Source organism: Falco rusticolus, chromosome 20 (genome assembly GCF_015220075.1).
Source record: "Falco rusticolus isolate bFalRus1 chromosome 20, bFalRus1.pri, whole genome shotgun sequence".
Classification (NCBI taxonomy): domain Eukaryota; kingdom Metazoa; phylum Chordata; class Aves; order Falconiformes; family Falconidae; genus Falco; species Falco rusticolus.
Genome location: NC_051206.1, coordinates 5,419,050 through 5,433,484, shown reverse-complemented (window position 1 = coordinate 5,433,484; position 14,435 = coordinate 5,419,050). Strand labels below are relative to the sequence as shown.

The 14,435-nt window shown below is 44.7% G+C and overlaps 2 protein-coding genes across 6 annotated transcripts in view; both read left to right on the top strand.

Moving 5' to 3' along the window:
* The window catches only part of NSD3 (nuclear receptor binding SET domain protein 3), a 52,497-nt gene extending 42,879 nt beyond the window's left edge, over positions 1–9,618 (top strand). For all 5 annotated transcript variants that reach the window (XM_037371767.1, XM_037371766.1, XM_037371764.1 and 2 more), the window contains 5 exons: positions 821–937; positions 1,387–1,528; positions 2,100–2,206; positions 2,567–2,771; positions 3,979–9,618. In XM_037371767.1, the coding sequence (XP_037227664.1) occupies positions 821–937; positions 1,387–1,528; positions 2,100–2,206; positions 2,567–2,771; positions 3,979–4,220 (813 nt within the window). In that variant the 3' untranslated portion in view covers positions 4,221–9,618. The remainder of the gene's footprint in view (positions 1–820; positions 938–1,386; positions 1,529–2,099; positions 2,207–2,566; positions 2,772–3,978) is intronic.
* Positions 9,619–9,846: 228 nt separating this feature from the next.
* Positions 9,847–14,359, top strand: PLPP5 (phospholipid phosphatase 5). Its single transcript, XM_037371825.1, has 7 exons — positions 9,847–9,939; positions 10,151–10,259; positions 11,386–11,476; positions 11,715–11,778; positions 12,529–12,653; positions 13,049–13,219; positions 13,555–14,359. The coding sequence occupies exons 1-7, from the start codon at positions 9,866–9,868 to the stop codon at positions 13,722–13,724; spliced, it is 804 nt and encodes a 267-aa protein (XP_037227722.1). The 5' UTR covers positions 9,847–9,865; the 3' UTR covers positions 13,725–14,359.
* Positions 14,360–14,435: the final 76 nt, after the last annotated feature.

Below are 14,435 nucleotides of genomic sequence, written 5' to 3'. Positions count from 1 at the left end.
GGGTTGTGACAGCCGTGAGGCAAGGGAGCCCTGTCACTAAGAAGTCAGTTGCTCAGGCATCTGCCCCGAGCACAGCTAACAGGGTAGTGCTTGTTAACATGTTGGCATACTGTATGTTATAAGAGTTTTTCTTTAAATACCAGGTGCTTGTTGGACACTTGAATTTGAGCATTTCAAATAGCTATTTTTAACAGTGTTTTAAACCATCAGTAAATGGCTGTCTTGATAAAGTTGTGCTCAGTGCTGAGTATTGACTCCCTTGTATCAAGGTACCAATCATATCCCAGCTCTTCTGAAATCCCTTAGGTAAAAGTTGAGAACAACCTGTTGGCCTGGAGGGCTACTTTTAAACATGTTTGATTTATTTTTTTATTATTATTTACAATTTTTGTACAGTCTCTGCCTCATTAAAACTTTGTTACTGCAAATCTGAGTTTATTGACTATTAAAGTCCTAATAAAAGTGAAGCATGTAGTGAAAATACATGCCATTGTAATAGTTCACATTTCCTTAGGATTCTATGAATATTGTCTCATTGTCCATTTAAAAGAAAGCATGAAGTTTCAAAGGATTCTAGAGAACTGACAAGTAACGTTTTTTTATAGTGAATATAGAAACAGTGCTTGGTTCTGCTTTTTGGGTGGTTCTCATTTTGGGTGGACTTACTGCTTAGACAACAAACACCTGGTGCGTGTGTTCACATTTTGCCTACTAGATGGTTAAAGTATATTTTTATAGGAAATGCTTTTTTATGTGCTGCTTTACTACTTCTTATGATGTTAAAGCAAATACAGATTTCTTATTTTTTCATCGTTTTCAGGGTGAATTTGTGAATGAATATGTTGGCGAACTAATTGACGAAGAAGAGTGCAGATTGCGAATAAAACGTGCACATGAAAACAGTGTAACCAATTTTTATATGTTAACTGTAACAAAGGTAAATATTATGTCTTGTTTAATATAAACTGTATAGTTAAAACTAGGGGCAAAATACTGATGGAAGCGTTATTCCGTGTTTGATATGACCCTCCTACCTGAGTGGCAGTAGGAGGATAATATTCATGTTTCTCTTTAATGGCATGGGTGAAAAGCTAAAACAGCCTCTTATCTTACGTTGTGCTCTGTGCTTCTTTTGCTCCTGTAAGCACAAATATGTGGACACTTTTTCATAAAACCAACTCTGCAGGGAAGACAAAATGTTAACTATTTTAACTAATTTAAATTTTAATATTGGATATAAATATAATATTAAAACTTAAAAATTTTAACTTTTAACTAATTTAAAATAAGCATATTTTTTGCTGCCTTGGTCATTAGTAATCACTTGTCAGCAGGAAACCTTTTTGTTTGTAAGTACTAAATGTGTCCTTCTCTTTTTATTTGAAGGACCGGATAATAGATGCTGGCCCAAAGGGGAATTATTCTCGTTTTATGAACCATAGTTGTAATCCAAACTGTGAAACACAGAAATGGACAGTGAATGGTGACATTAGAGTTGGACTCTTTGCTCTTTGTGATATTCCTGCAGGTAAAAAGATGGTACTGTTTTGCATGTATACTTTGTCTTGACATGGCTAAGTTCCTAACCTGGCTGTGGTTTTTTTTCTCTGAATTTCCTTAATACCAGTGGAACTGGTCATTCATTGGAGTGGAGACAAATATTCAAGTTCCAGTTTTAGCAGGGATTTTATAGTTAAAAATAGTCTGAAGCTGAAAGCTACTGTTAAAGCTAACTACAGGGTTTGCTGTTAAGTGCAGTGTTAACTCTGCATCATGTAAGTGCTCGCCACAGTGTTGATTCTTACACCTATATATTTGGTGTGGTATTATCTTTCTGTGTTCAGTGTTTTATCTGATCTGTCATTCTAACTTATGTTAAGTTACAACTTATGTTAAACTGATACTCGTATCTGATCTAAACAGAATTTGCTACTTTCAAGGTGAACGAAATCAATGCACTGTTTCAAGCTTGCTGTTTTAAAACTTATTGCTGCTAAATCTTACAGACTATGAAAAGATAAATGCTAATGAAATGTCATGTCATGAGCCTGTCTTTCGTCAGTGTCTGTGTAGGTGAATTGCTTTTCTTTGCATTTTAGGAATGGAGTTAACATTTAATTATAATTTGGATTGCCTGGGCAATGGCAGGACTGAATGTCATTGTGGAGCAGAAAACTGCAGTGGTTTCCTAGGAGTGCGTCCAAAGGTACATGGATGAAAGTTGAAGCTTCTCTCCTCAAATCCAGAGATCTCATGAGAGCAGGGCAAAGAGGGTTCTGTTTTATTGAACTTTTTATTTCAGTCTGTGTAATACTTTCTACCCTTGAAAGTGACTAAAGGTTTTAGTTGTGCATGGTAGTGCTAGTGTATCTAAGGTGAAGTTAATTTACCAGGTTGTGTTAATTCAGGTACATGTGGATAGCATTTCTGGCTTTCATAGCTTAAAAACTTCTTTGAGTAGATTTAATTTAAGCATAGTTCATGCAAATGATAACCCAGAGTTGATTTAACTTTAATGCAGGGGTTTTATAAAGTGACTGTATGCTGTGATCTTTGTAATTGCTAGACAGCATTTGCAACAGCAAATGAAGAGAAGGTGAAGAATGCAAAATTAAAGCAGAAGAAACGGAAAATAAAAACAGAACAGAAGCAGATGCACGAAGACAACTGTTTCCAGTGTGGAGATGGGGGAGAACTAGTCATGTGTGATAAAAAGGACTGTCCCAAAGCATACCACCTCCTCTGCCTTAACCTGACTCAACCACCTTTTGGTAAGAGCAGTTGTGTGGCTTCCTCCTACTCTTTTCCTTCCTGCAGCAAGACAATATTTGAGCTGAAATGCAGTATTCATCTACATCAAATGCAACGTATTTGCTTTTGCAATACCACTCATTTTTAGAAATACATCAGGTGACAAGCGTTCCTAAATGAGAACCAGTGGACAGAGAGGCACTGTAATAATTTTAAATGTTGTTCTTGTTGCATTTCTTTCCTGGATCAGATTTCTTCCTCTAATTTTAATTGAAATATAAGCATTATCTTGGTGTCCCAAGGTCACCAAGTGCAAATTAAATGACAGTCCAAACCTGACATAGCAAGTATGGTGTGTAGGGCTTGATTAATCAGTAAATGTGTTTAAATTATCTACTGTATGCTGATGGCATGTTGCCTTCCATTTAACTTTTTCCATGTTAAGGCCTAGCTTTTTGTAGTTAGGGCTCAAATTATACAGCAACCCATCACCTTAACACCATTGCAGGATTTTGTAAAAGTCCTTAGCTCTTTAATCTTCCCTGTGAAGGGGAATGCTTTTTCTTTCTCAACAGTAACCCAGCCAAAAGGGACTTCAGCAAGTCTTGGACACAGCAGCAAGAAGTTTTTGATTTTTCCCTTGTTGCTGTGTTCAGTATACCTTTGCAGTCAGAGAGTCCAGCACATGGGCATACAAATACATGTCTGAATGGTTTGGGGGATCTGGGGTTTTCTATTCTCAAACATATTTTTACACAACTTGTTCTTCTCTGAGCCATTTCTTGCTTATTTTTCAAAACGCATTCGGCCATCTGCATTAAAGTATGCTGCAGCTGAACTAAAACTTAATTTGGAGATACCCATCTGAGCAAATGCTGTGTCCAGATCAATAAGAGGTGTTCACAAATCAGAAAAATGTACAAAACTCTCCAACTTGCAAGGGCTTTTGGCATCTTGATGCCAGAGGAGGTTGGTCTAACTATTTTAAGCTCTGGTTATGCATGCAGCAATGCTTTGAGCCAAGTGAGGCCTAAAGTATGCAAAATGACTAAGACCTGTTTCCAGTCAGATTCATGTAAATGAGAAGCAGAAGTAGCATCTACAGTAAGAGTCAATTTTCCTGAACTTTCTTTGCATTCATCTAAGGGCTAAATGCCAGTGCTGGCCCCAAAATGCACTAATTGCAGTTTCCTGTCTCTCTCCCCTCCCTTCCCCTCCAATCCTCAGGAAAGTGGGAATGTCCGTGGCATCAGTGCGACATCTGTAGCAATCCTGCGGTTTCGTTCTGTGAGTTTTGCCCTCATTCGTTCTGTAAAGATCACGAGAAGGGAGCCCTGGTGGCATCAGCACTGGATGGCCATCTCTGCTGCTCCGCACATGACCCCAAATCTCCTGTGGCACCTGAGTACTGGAGCAAGATAACGTGCAAATTGGAACAACAGAATCCTGTAGAAGAAGCAAAGGAGTGAATTTGGTTAAAAACAAACAAGGGAGGAGAGAAGAGGGGAAACAGGCGATGAACTTGAAGAGACTGCTATGACACATTCAGTCTTTGTCATCAAAGCCGTCTTGTGTGAACTGGGAATGGGACCATTTAATCCTAGCAAGCAGAAGCAGGCGGTGGTGTTTGGGTTTTATTGTTTGGTCTTTCTTTTACCCTTGAATGTGCTACAGCAGCTCTTACTGTTGGAAACCAGAAACGTCTTGGCCTTCAAAGAAAAATGTAGACCTTTTGACAGTGAAAAGAATATTCTGTTTAAAATATGTTCTTTGAGACTAGAAAGCAAAGCATAGCAACATATTTATTTATTTAATTTTTAAAGGGTGTTTTTAAGATCTGGTTTTGATCAGTCAACGTGTCTTCGGGGAAAAAAAAAATAGCAAAGCCAACGTAACTTTTATGTCTAGTTCATGAAAAGAATAAAGCCTCCCCACTCTGTGTAACATTGAGATGCCATACAGACAGATGTGGGTTTCAGACCAGGTGACCCTGCAATGCCTCTGTTTCAGTACTTATTTTTAAAGGCATTTTGAGAAGGTAGGTTATGTATCATGTTAACTTATGAATATTACTGTAAAGCTTTTCCTATGAGAAATCAGGTGTATGACTTCTTGGAAGTGCTTGTAACGTGAGATCTGGCATTGTTTAAGGAGCAAAGAAATCATGGTTCCTTGCTCAAGAGCTATAATTGGTGTTCACAGACAGATGGAAATTCAGAAGGAGCTTAATTGCACAATGGTCATTTCTTTATGCAGCCTAACTTTGAAAACCTTCCCAGTTAGGAGAGCCTCCCAGCCTCAGTCATATACTGCCGCACGCTCAGAACTGAAGTCTTAATCCTGCCAGTGGGAGCTCTGCTGTTGACTTCTTTAGGTGGGGGATTGTTCTGCGCGTGTGTATTTGTCATCTGCCAAGTCTGCACTTGTTTTATGGCATTTATACTAGTGTGATTCTTCACTGCTGCCTTCTCAGACTCCCTTTAGCTTCAAAGAAGATTTGAACACTTACGGAATCAGACCCATGTGCATGTTTTGTTTTGATCGAATGTTTAGATTGCTTTTTGCTGAGAGGGATCTAACTTTAATCTTCATTGTTAATGGAGCTAAGAAAAATCTCAGCACTTCTTCAATGAACAGGGTATTTTCTGTCTGGGTAACGGGCCATATTCACAGCAGCTGACTTTAGCCTCATGAGATGGTTTTCTCTTAGATTTCCTCTGGTAATGAGAAGAGAGACAGGCTCCTTCAGTGAGGCTTTTGAGGTGGCTTAGGTAGGCTCCTGCTCCAGATTTTCTTTTGAGAACTTATCCTCCTCCATTTCTTGTCCAAGGAGCCTAGAGGGACTAGTTTCCCCAAGCTGAAGTTAGTCTTTGGTGAACCTCCTCCCCTGGCCCACAATCTTACAAAGCACTGTGCATCTCCCTGTGCACTGGTAGCATTAGAGTGTACTTTTGACTTGTGTACTGATATTGGCTAACTTCATGCTAGCTTTTTGCTGATGGGTATTGAAAATAATCCTGAATGAAAAGAATTAATATCAAGTGTTGCTGGCATCTGGCTAAATTAAGCCTTTGAATTAAGAATTAAGAACCTTGTCTCTGGAAAATTGCTTACGTAAACCTACAGGAACATGGTGAATTCTCAGTTCAAGAAAGTTAGTAGGCTGAAAAAGTACACATGGGATTTTAGAACACGTCTTGCCTCTAGCTGGTGTCCTTCTCGTCCTCAAATTTATGTAGAGGGGGAAACTTTTTTGTGTGCAATTGTAAAATTACAAAATACACTACAGTCTTTTTAAGCAGCTACCATGCCATTTAACTGATCCGGCAGTTCATCTTCTGAACGTCTGCAGATGCCTCTTCTACAAACTTGAGGCTGTCTTGGGTGGCACAACAGTGCAGGTCTGTCATGGGTCAGTTTATGGTACAGAGGGCTGTTGGGATCTATAAAGCACTTCATCTTGTGGTCCGTACTACAGTGAATGTCTGAAACACTAATCTTGCTTGAAAGCAGTGCTATATTTTGGTATTTTTTACAAAAAAAAAATTTACAAAAAGGATTTTATTTTTCTTAACATTTTGTGTGATAAATGTCTCTTTTTAAGCTCTTACTGGGGGTGTTATTAACCTTTTCAGAAATTCCAAACATAACTCTTGCTACAGTGTCTATAAGGCCCGATGTGTTTACTTTATATTATTTATTAGGCTTGGTAATGTTCAGATGATTTTCTCTTGGGAAGTCGGAGCATTCTGGATATTGCAGATACGCTATAGTGTGAGTGCGCCTCCATATTTTTGTCATTCTATGTCCACGGTGACTTAGTGACCAGAGGGAGATGGTGTGGTAGCACCAAAACACCCTCCTGAGCGTTTGACGTGGCAGGGAGCAGACAAGAGCCGCGGACTGTCAGTCGCCTCGTGAGACATACTGCTGAGATGTGCCAGTACACCATGTATCGCAGAACATGTGAGATTCACAGAAGGCTTAAAAACGTGTAAACTGCTGTGAATTGAGGCCTGCTGCTACTCCTATGCCATGCCACTCTATGTCTTGGTTAATTTTGTTTTCAAACTTCTTACAGGTGCTCTTTTTTTTCCTGTTTTGCCAAGAAAAGATTAATAATAGCCAACAGCTGGGCTTGGACTTAAAAGGGAAAATAGGAGATTGGTTTGTAAGCTTGTGAAACTTACAAACAAAAAGTCTTAAAACTGGATTTCATGCTGTTGGAGAGAAGGTGAATCTTTAAAAAAAATTCTAACATTCTGAGATAAGAAAATGCCTAATTCAAAGTATCATGTTAACTGTAGGAGGTTTGTTCTATATGCCAAACACAAAACGTTAAAATACATGTGTTAACCACATCTTTGCAAACTGCATAACAATAATGCAGTTTCTTTGTAAGAAAAAGTTCTAACAGCTGTTTTAACTGGCATCAGCAGAGGAGGAGTCGGCTGCTGAATTAATTTGTGTGATCTCTAAAATGAGATAAGTAATCTTGGATAGTTTAGTTGTTTCATGCTGGGGCCTGGAGAAGTCCACAGTACTGCTGGTGATTTCGATTGAGAACTTAGATCTGCTGTTTCAGCCTGTCAGTTGTTCCTTGGCTGGAACGACAAGCGCCATCGCCCTTTTTTCCCTTAGTTTTGCTTTAAATTTTTGAGACAGCACCCAACTTCAGCTTGGCCGCCTGCGTGTTGTCAGAGTGCAGTGTCTAAGCTGCTCTGCAAAGTTAACAGGATTTTGTTGTTTACTGGAGCTTTTACTCTACAGTTGGCACCTTAGCACAGTGCAGACGTCCTGCAGACCATGGCTAAATGGTGCAGTGGCTGGTTACTACCGTTTTCTAAACACACGGTGCAAGCATTAGTTATTGTAGCTTTCAGATTAGTATAGACTTGTCCTATCAATAGACTGTTGAAGGCATTTGCAGCTCAGGAAAGGTAGCATTAAAGGCAATTTTGTGGGCAAATTACCTTCTCTGGTCACCACCATGGTCTTCGAGAATCTGTTAAAATCGAGTAAATAGGGCTGGAATGTTTGATTTTGGCCTTTAAAAAAACCTTCTTGTATCTTAATTTCAGGATAGAATGGGAAAGACACAATTACTAGACGTAATTAACAATGAGCATAAAAATCTGTATATATTGAAACTTTACAGAAATATGTGGGTGGGGTGGGGGGGAGGAGGGTGGGAGAGGGGATGTCCAACGCTGGTACGAAGTAGTCACTTTAACATTGAAACCTCTGCCTCATTGAATTCAGGGTTTAATGTACTTGAAGCTCTGCGGTTCCTTATACAGCTTTTTTTTTTATTATTTATACATAAGTTTTTTTTGTCTACTACATTGAAGATGTCTTTGACTTCCCCGAAGTTACTTTCTGCTCCCGCTGTACAGTGAATCTATGGCAAATGGGAGAGTTTTTCAAAGCGGCTGTCTCAACTTGTGTGTGTTCCAAGGAGTGTGTTGCATGAGAGATGGCAACCTTGGAGTAATGCTGTCCCTTTGCTTTCCGTTCTCCATCAGCTTTCCCCACCATTTATCTTTGTGTAGCAAAAACATTTGCACTTATGATACACTCCTACACTTTGGATGTATTCACAATGTTGTTCTGAGGAATAAGGGGGGGGGGGGGGGGGAGAAAAAAGGAGAGAGAAAAAAAAAAAAGCTGTTTCCTATTATATTCTATTCCTGAGTGATGAGCTCAGGTCCTTATTACCCCTGAGAGGGGCTGTCTCACTGCTCTGGAGAGAGGGGAGGCATTCGGCTGAAACTCTTATCTGTGCTTTGCATAGACTTCTGTAATTAATGTGAAATCAAAAAGGGAAAAATGCATATGAATTTGCCAAAGCCATTCACTCATTCACTGTTCCTCCCGTGGTACTGCCTGCCTGGGGGGTCGCGCAGGAGGGTGAAGCCCCCTGTCCGGCACGCTCCCTCCAGCTCCAGGGGCTGCGGTGGGCCCCCAGCCCCCCGCCACCCCTCTCCCTCACCAGGCCAGGTGGGAAACAGCTGTTTCCTAGTCACTGGTCGAGCTATATCTCATTTTTGGTGTTGCTTTTTCCTTTTCCAAACAACCTGGTGGCGTCGCCGCAGAAAGTACGGTGACGGCACGGGGTCCAGGGGGGCACGGGGGTCCCGCCAGCCCCAGGGTGGCCACGGGGAGCCCATCCCGGCGGCTCCTGCGCCAGTGGTGTTGCACAACAGGGATACCTGCAGATTCCGTCTCCATTCCCATGTGCTCTATCTGTAAGGATGACCTTTGTAGAGTCGTTATTTCTGTAGACTTTGTTTATCTGTAACAAACTTTGTAGATTCTGTGAAATGTTATTTTAATGAAATCACTCGAGTCTTTAATAGCAAAGCATCAATATTCACTGAAGTCGGTATCTTAAAGAGTTTTTGGGAGTTGACTAGAAGCTCTTGACACTAACGAAGTAGTGTTAACTTTCCCTGGCGATGTTCCACTGGGGCATTACTGTATTATGACTTGATGTTGCCGCATAGACTTTGAGATATACAATATTTTGGGGGTTTTGTTGTTCGGCCTATGTTCTCTTGCATAGTGTGAAACCTGTAAAGCTTGGTTACCCTGTATATAGCTAGCTGACTGTCAACTAGTTATAGTGTATCTAGAATTGCCTGTAATATTTTAGCTTCTTACTGAATGTGTGTGATGGTAGGAACATATAATTTTTGTACATTATATTTACGGAGATGTTGCCTTTTTTATTTTACAAATACTTTGGAATTCAGATGTGTTTTTGCTTCCGTGAGGATTAATTTGGAAAGGTTTTTAATGACATTCCACTGATCTGAACTTTTGCTTGAGGTTGACTTCAATAAATCGTTCTGAATGTTCCAACGACGAAAGGCTTTTAAGTCTGTGAGGGGGAGCCCGGGCCTGTGTGAGGGGGGGCTGCGGCCCCTGGCGGGTACGAGGCCGCGGGCTCCGGGCAAGGCCGCCCGCGCTGCGCCGCGCCCCGGTGCTGCGCTCCGCCCCGGTGCTGCGCTCCGCCGGCCCCGCTCCCCCGGGCGTCTCTGGCGGGGCCGGGCCGGGCCCGCTCCGCCCGGGGAGGGCGGGCGGCGGCGCCACGTCGGCTCGGCGGGCGGCCATGCGGCGGGCGGGCGGCGCGGCCGAGCTGGTGGCGGAGGCGGCGGTGCGGGCCTTGCTGCTGGCCGCCTTCGCGTGAGTGCGGGCGGCGGGGTGGCAGGCCCGGCCCCCGCAGCCCCCCGCAGCCCCCGGTGCCCCGCGGCCCCCCCGGGCCCGCTTCCCCGCCCCCGCCCCCCGGCCCGCCCCGCCGCTCCTGTTCGTCCGAGCCGCCAGCCCGGAATCCGCTTTATTTATTTTTTGTTCCCCCCTTATTTATTATTATTTATTTTTCCTCTTTCCTCGCCAGGATCATGGAGTTCCTGCCACCGTTCCAGCGCGTGGTACAGCCTGAGGAGATGTGGCTGTATAAAAACCCTTATGTAGAGGTGGACCACGTACCCACAGTACCTATGTTCGTAAGTTCAGCCCTTTTCTGCATTCACTTAGGTTTTTATTTAATTTAATTTAATTATCAGCTGTCCTTTATACAGCAGCGCTCCTAGACAAGCAACTTGCACGATGAACACCTGTAGCGCAATGCCTTTTACTGGAAGTGCAGTATATGGCCGAAAACTAGACAACATTTACAAACATTTTTGTCTTCCTTTTAGGCTTTACCATCCAGGGTCATCTCTGGGATTTTAACTATGTTTGTAAAGCCTGGTGGGGGCCTTTCACTGCTATTTATAATCAACTTCACATCAAGATTACTGGGACCACCTCTTGCTACCAGGGAACATTTTGCTTGAAAGTAGCTGTTCTCAGCAAAGTTTTATTATTAATTGTGTTGTGAAAATGTTTTCCTCGGGTCTCAAGGCTCTGTTGAAAGGGTTTAACGTAAAACTGTAAGTCTTGGATTTCAAGCAGACAGTAGTATGTTACAGGGGTTGTCTCTTTCTTGGAAGCACAGGTGTTTCAATGAGACACTTGGGCTCCTGGGATGGGCAGGCATCCCCTCAGCAAATGACATGATTTTCCGCAAGAGGTGAGCGCTAAACGTTAAAAGGACAAAACCTTGGTGCAGTGTTTGGATTTGGCGGTGTAAAGCATGACGTGTGGTGGTAGCAGATCCTTGGGAGCCTGTCAGACATGCTGTGGACATCCCCCAGTGGCAGTTGCTGCTGCGGTGCTGTAAATGATAACTGGTTTTCTCTGAATCAGCTGCTCCTGTGTTTTTTGCTGACTAGCAGCATGGGTGCTGCTGACAAAGAACTAATCCTTGTGCTTGCAGGGATGGGGAGAGTTGAGGTGCTGTGGTCGATACGGCAAAGGGATATCCGTATGTGAGGCGCTGCTGTTGAATGACAGACGGGAGGAATAGCTGTGCTCTGGGGAGCACAGGGTTAGCCAGGGTTTGCTGCAGATACAGCTGGGGTTGGGTTTGCTTTCTGATAGAAGCATAGTGTTGGAGAGGACAGGTTGCTGCTTGCCTTTGGGGAAGGAAAGCGTGTTAGTCTCCTTGAGCAGCTGCTGTTGTGTTCTGGTGAGAGTACTTAAACCTGCTTCGCTGTTGACTCCTAACAATCTTCTCATTTTGTGCAGTTCATCGCATTTCTGTCTCCCTTATTGCTCATTGTCCTGGCAAGGGTGTTCATGAATGCTGACCAAGACGACACACGGGAAGCCTGCCTTGGTGAGCTCCTTCTTATTCCAGAGAGCTGCAGCCCCCCAAGGAGTCTGCTCTGATGCTGTGGCTGCGAGCCAGGCATCTCACAGATGAGTCCTTTGCTTTTACTGGGGCACGAGATGTGTGCCAGGGGTATTGAAGCCGGGCTGTGTGGCTCCACCTGAAGTTTTGAGGGCTGAATGTGCCTCAAAGCTGTATGTTCAGATGGGGATGATGCTGACTGACTTCTCTGGCTCTCTCCTAGCTGCCAGCCTTGCTCTTGCCCTCAACGGGGTTTTTACAAATGCCCTGAAGCTCATTGTGGGGAGGTGAGAAACTGGCTTGCTCCTAGCTGTGCTGTGCGGGGAGGGGAGGCACGTCTGCACAGTGGTGGAGCTACAGTAGCAGGAATAAGGCCCAGGAGCTGAAGCTGGACATGCTCAGCCTGGAAAGAATGTGTTTATTCTAGCTGTAAAGACAATTAAGTATTAGAACAAACACTGGCAGGGACCTGCTGTCTCCAGGCATCATTTCAGATGGGCTTGTTCAGGCCGGTGCCAGGGTGGAACGCTTTGGCAGCGTAAGGGAGGGGATGGGGTGGTTTTATCTCTGTGGGCCACATCGTCAGGGTGGCAAAAAGTTACCTGTACCGAGCTGCAGCCTGAGAGGTTGCTCCAGTGTACCTGCAGGCCGTGCGGCTGGGGTGCGTTGAGGCTGTGCAGGAATTTGGTTCTTGTAAGAGGTTTGCTCTGCTGGGCTGGACAGGGAGGATCAGCACAGTGCTAATCCTCAGAGTCTAAACTGGGTGCTGCTCGAGCAGCAGTGAGCCAGTGCGGGTATGCTGCTTCAGCCTGACTTGTCAGCCGAGCCCTGCCTGTCCAGGCAGGAGCGGAGCTGGGTGTGATGCTCAGTTTTACATTTCCCACAGCCTGGGTCGCTCCACCTTCCCTTTGCACAACAGATGGGGCTGTGGGAGGGGGCTGGTGACTGCCTTTGGGTGTGGGTGCTCCGTGAGAGGGCTGGGTCATGCTGGGAGTGCTGCACACCAGAGGGCTATGTACTTTGCTTCTCTGCCCTAGGCCACGGCCAGACTTCTTCTATCGATGCTTCCCGGACGGACGAGCGAATACAGAGCTTGTGTGCACAGGCGACTCTGGCATAGTGACTGAGGGACGCAAAAGCTTTCCCAGTGGACATGCTTCATGTAAGTTTTCCGTGTCCTCTACCTGCTGCAGCCCCAGACAGTGAACCATGGTGAGCAGAAGCCCGTGGGGAGGGCAGCTTGGGCTTGCTTTCATGCATCCCACAGCTCGGGCTACGTTCATTGGCCTGTTTGGGGGCTTCACCTTTCCCTCTGCAAGATAGTGGGGTGAAAAATGTAATCTCAAGCTGTTTGTAACTCCTCGGAGGAGGGCTGCTTGCCAAGTACTAGCTTCTGCGGCTTCATCACTCATGAGCCGCTGCCTCCCTTGCCTTGCATGAGCAGGACAGACATCCTCTTGCAGCCCTTCCACCGCAGCAGTGGAGAGGGTGGAGGTCTGGCTGAGGGCCCACAGCAGAGCCCAGGGCAGTTTCTGAAGTGACATACTTCTCTTTCAGTTGCCTTCGCTGGTCTAGCCTTCTCTGCCTTCTACGTAGCTGGGAAGCTGCGCTGCTTTGCTCCCGGCCGGGGAGCCAGGGCTCTGCGGCTCTGTGCCTTCCTCCTCCCACTGTTCCTTGCCACCCTCATCGCCGTGTCCCGCACCTGCGACTACAAGCACCACTGGCAAGGTGGGTCTGTGGACCTGGACGGGTGTGCCTTGAGCAGGGGCACTCTGGCTGCGGGGAGGGGGCAGTCTGTGTTGCCACAGAGGTGTTCAGAGCCCACAATGGTAGTTTAGGTTTTTTTGATTGCTCTCACAGTGGTAATTTTTTTTGCTGCCTGCAAGGTGATAATGCCTTTCTCTTTGTTTTTGAAATATATGCCAAGCTTAGTTTTATAGCCAAGGGTCAAGTCACCAATCCAGCTCATCTCTCAGCAGTCTGAAAAGCTGCCTGCTGGAGAATTCAGTCATGAAGCTTGGTAGGGTAAAGGAAAGTTAACTCTTCTCTGGTCTTGCCCACAGATGTGTTGGTTGGCTCAGTGATCGGCTTCGTGCTTGCTTACCTCTGCTACAGGCAGTATTACCCTCCTCTGATGGACTCCATGTGCCACAAACCATTTCTGTACAAACCCAAACAACTGCCAGCACACCAAGAAAAGCCTGCAGCTTCCAGCTTTCCCCTAGATATATAGCAATGGGCTCTGTCCTGTCTGCACCTTTCCTGCTGGACCTTGAATGCTAGGGCAGAGGAAAGCTTTGGGGAGGTTGGTCATGAGGAGTGGCTCAAATGAGGATGAACCTGGAACCCAAGCAGGCATTCTCTGCAGTGCTGGTAAGTTGTCCTACTCAGGGGCCTGTGTTGCTTTGTTTAACCAAATTTTTTAGGCATCCCTCCCTTTGGGCCTGCTATGAAGCAAGGCAGGCGCTCAGCATGCAAGCCTGCAGGAGGACAGCCCAGGTTCGAAAGGTCCTGAAGCAAGAACTGGAAAAAAGTGACAATCTGGTGTGCCCCATCTGGTTCTTGTGTCTGGTCCAGAAAGCACCATCATCAGTCATCTCCCTTCAATCCAGCTGAGCTGTCCCGCCCCTTCTCATGGGTAGCTTATGTTGAAACGAAGAGCAGGACCTGCTCCTGGTGCCGGGTTTAAGTCCGTCTTTTCAATCGCAGCTGAGCTAATTTGGAGTAATGAGCGCAAGGTTGCAGTCTCTAACCATGGATTAAGTGGGGGAGAGGGAATGATCATTAGCATGATCATTATTTGTACTACTGTGCTAGCTCTGATTTTTTTCTAGTTTGTCAAATAAAGGAGTTTAATTTTTTAAATGAGCTGTGGTACCAAAAACTTTACTTCAAGGACTGGGTTGATTGCTGTATAAGCCATTTCCTTTGGGGTGTCTGCAGA

Excerpts from the sequence above, each read along its gene's own strand:
- PLPP5 (XM_037371825.1), top strand. The coding sequence starts at position 9,866 with ATGCGGCGGGCGGGCGGCGCGGCCGAGCTGGTGGCGGAGGCGGCGGTG. Across the intron at positions 9,940-10,150 it reads TTGCTGCTGGCCGCCTTCGC|GATCATGGAGTTCCTGCCAC; the intron begins GTGAGTGCGGGC and ends TTTCCTCGCCAG. Across the intron at positions 13,220-13,554 it reads CTACAAGCACCACTGGCAAG|ATGTGTTGGTTGGCTCAGTG; the intron begins GTGGGTCTGTGG and ends TCTTGCCCACAG.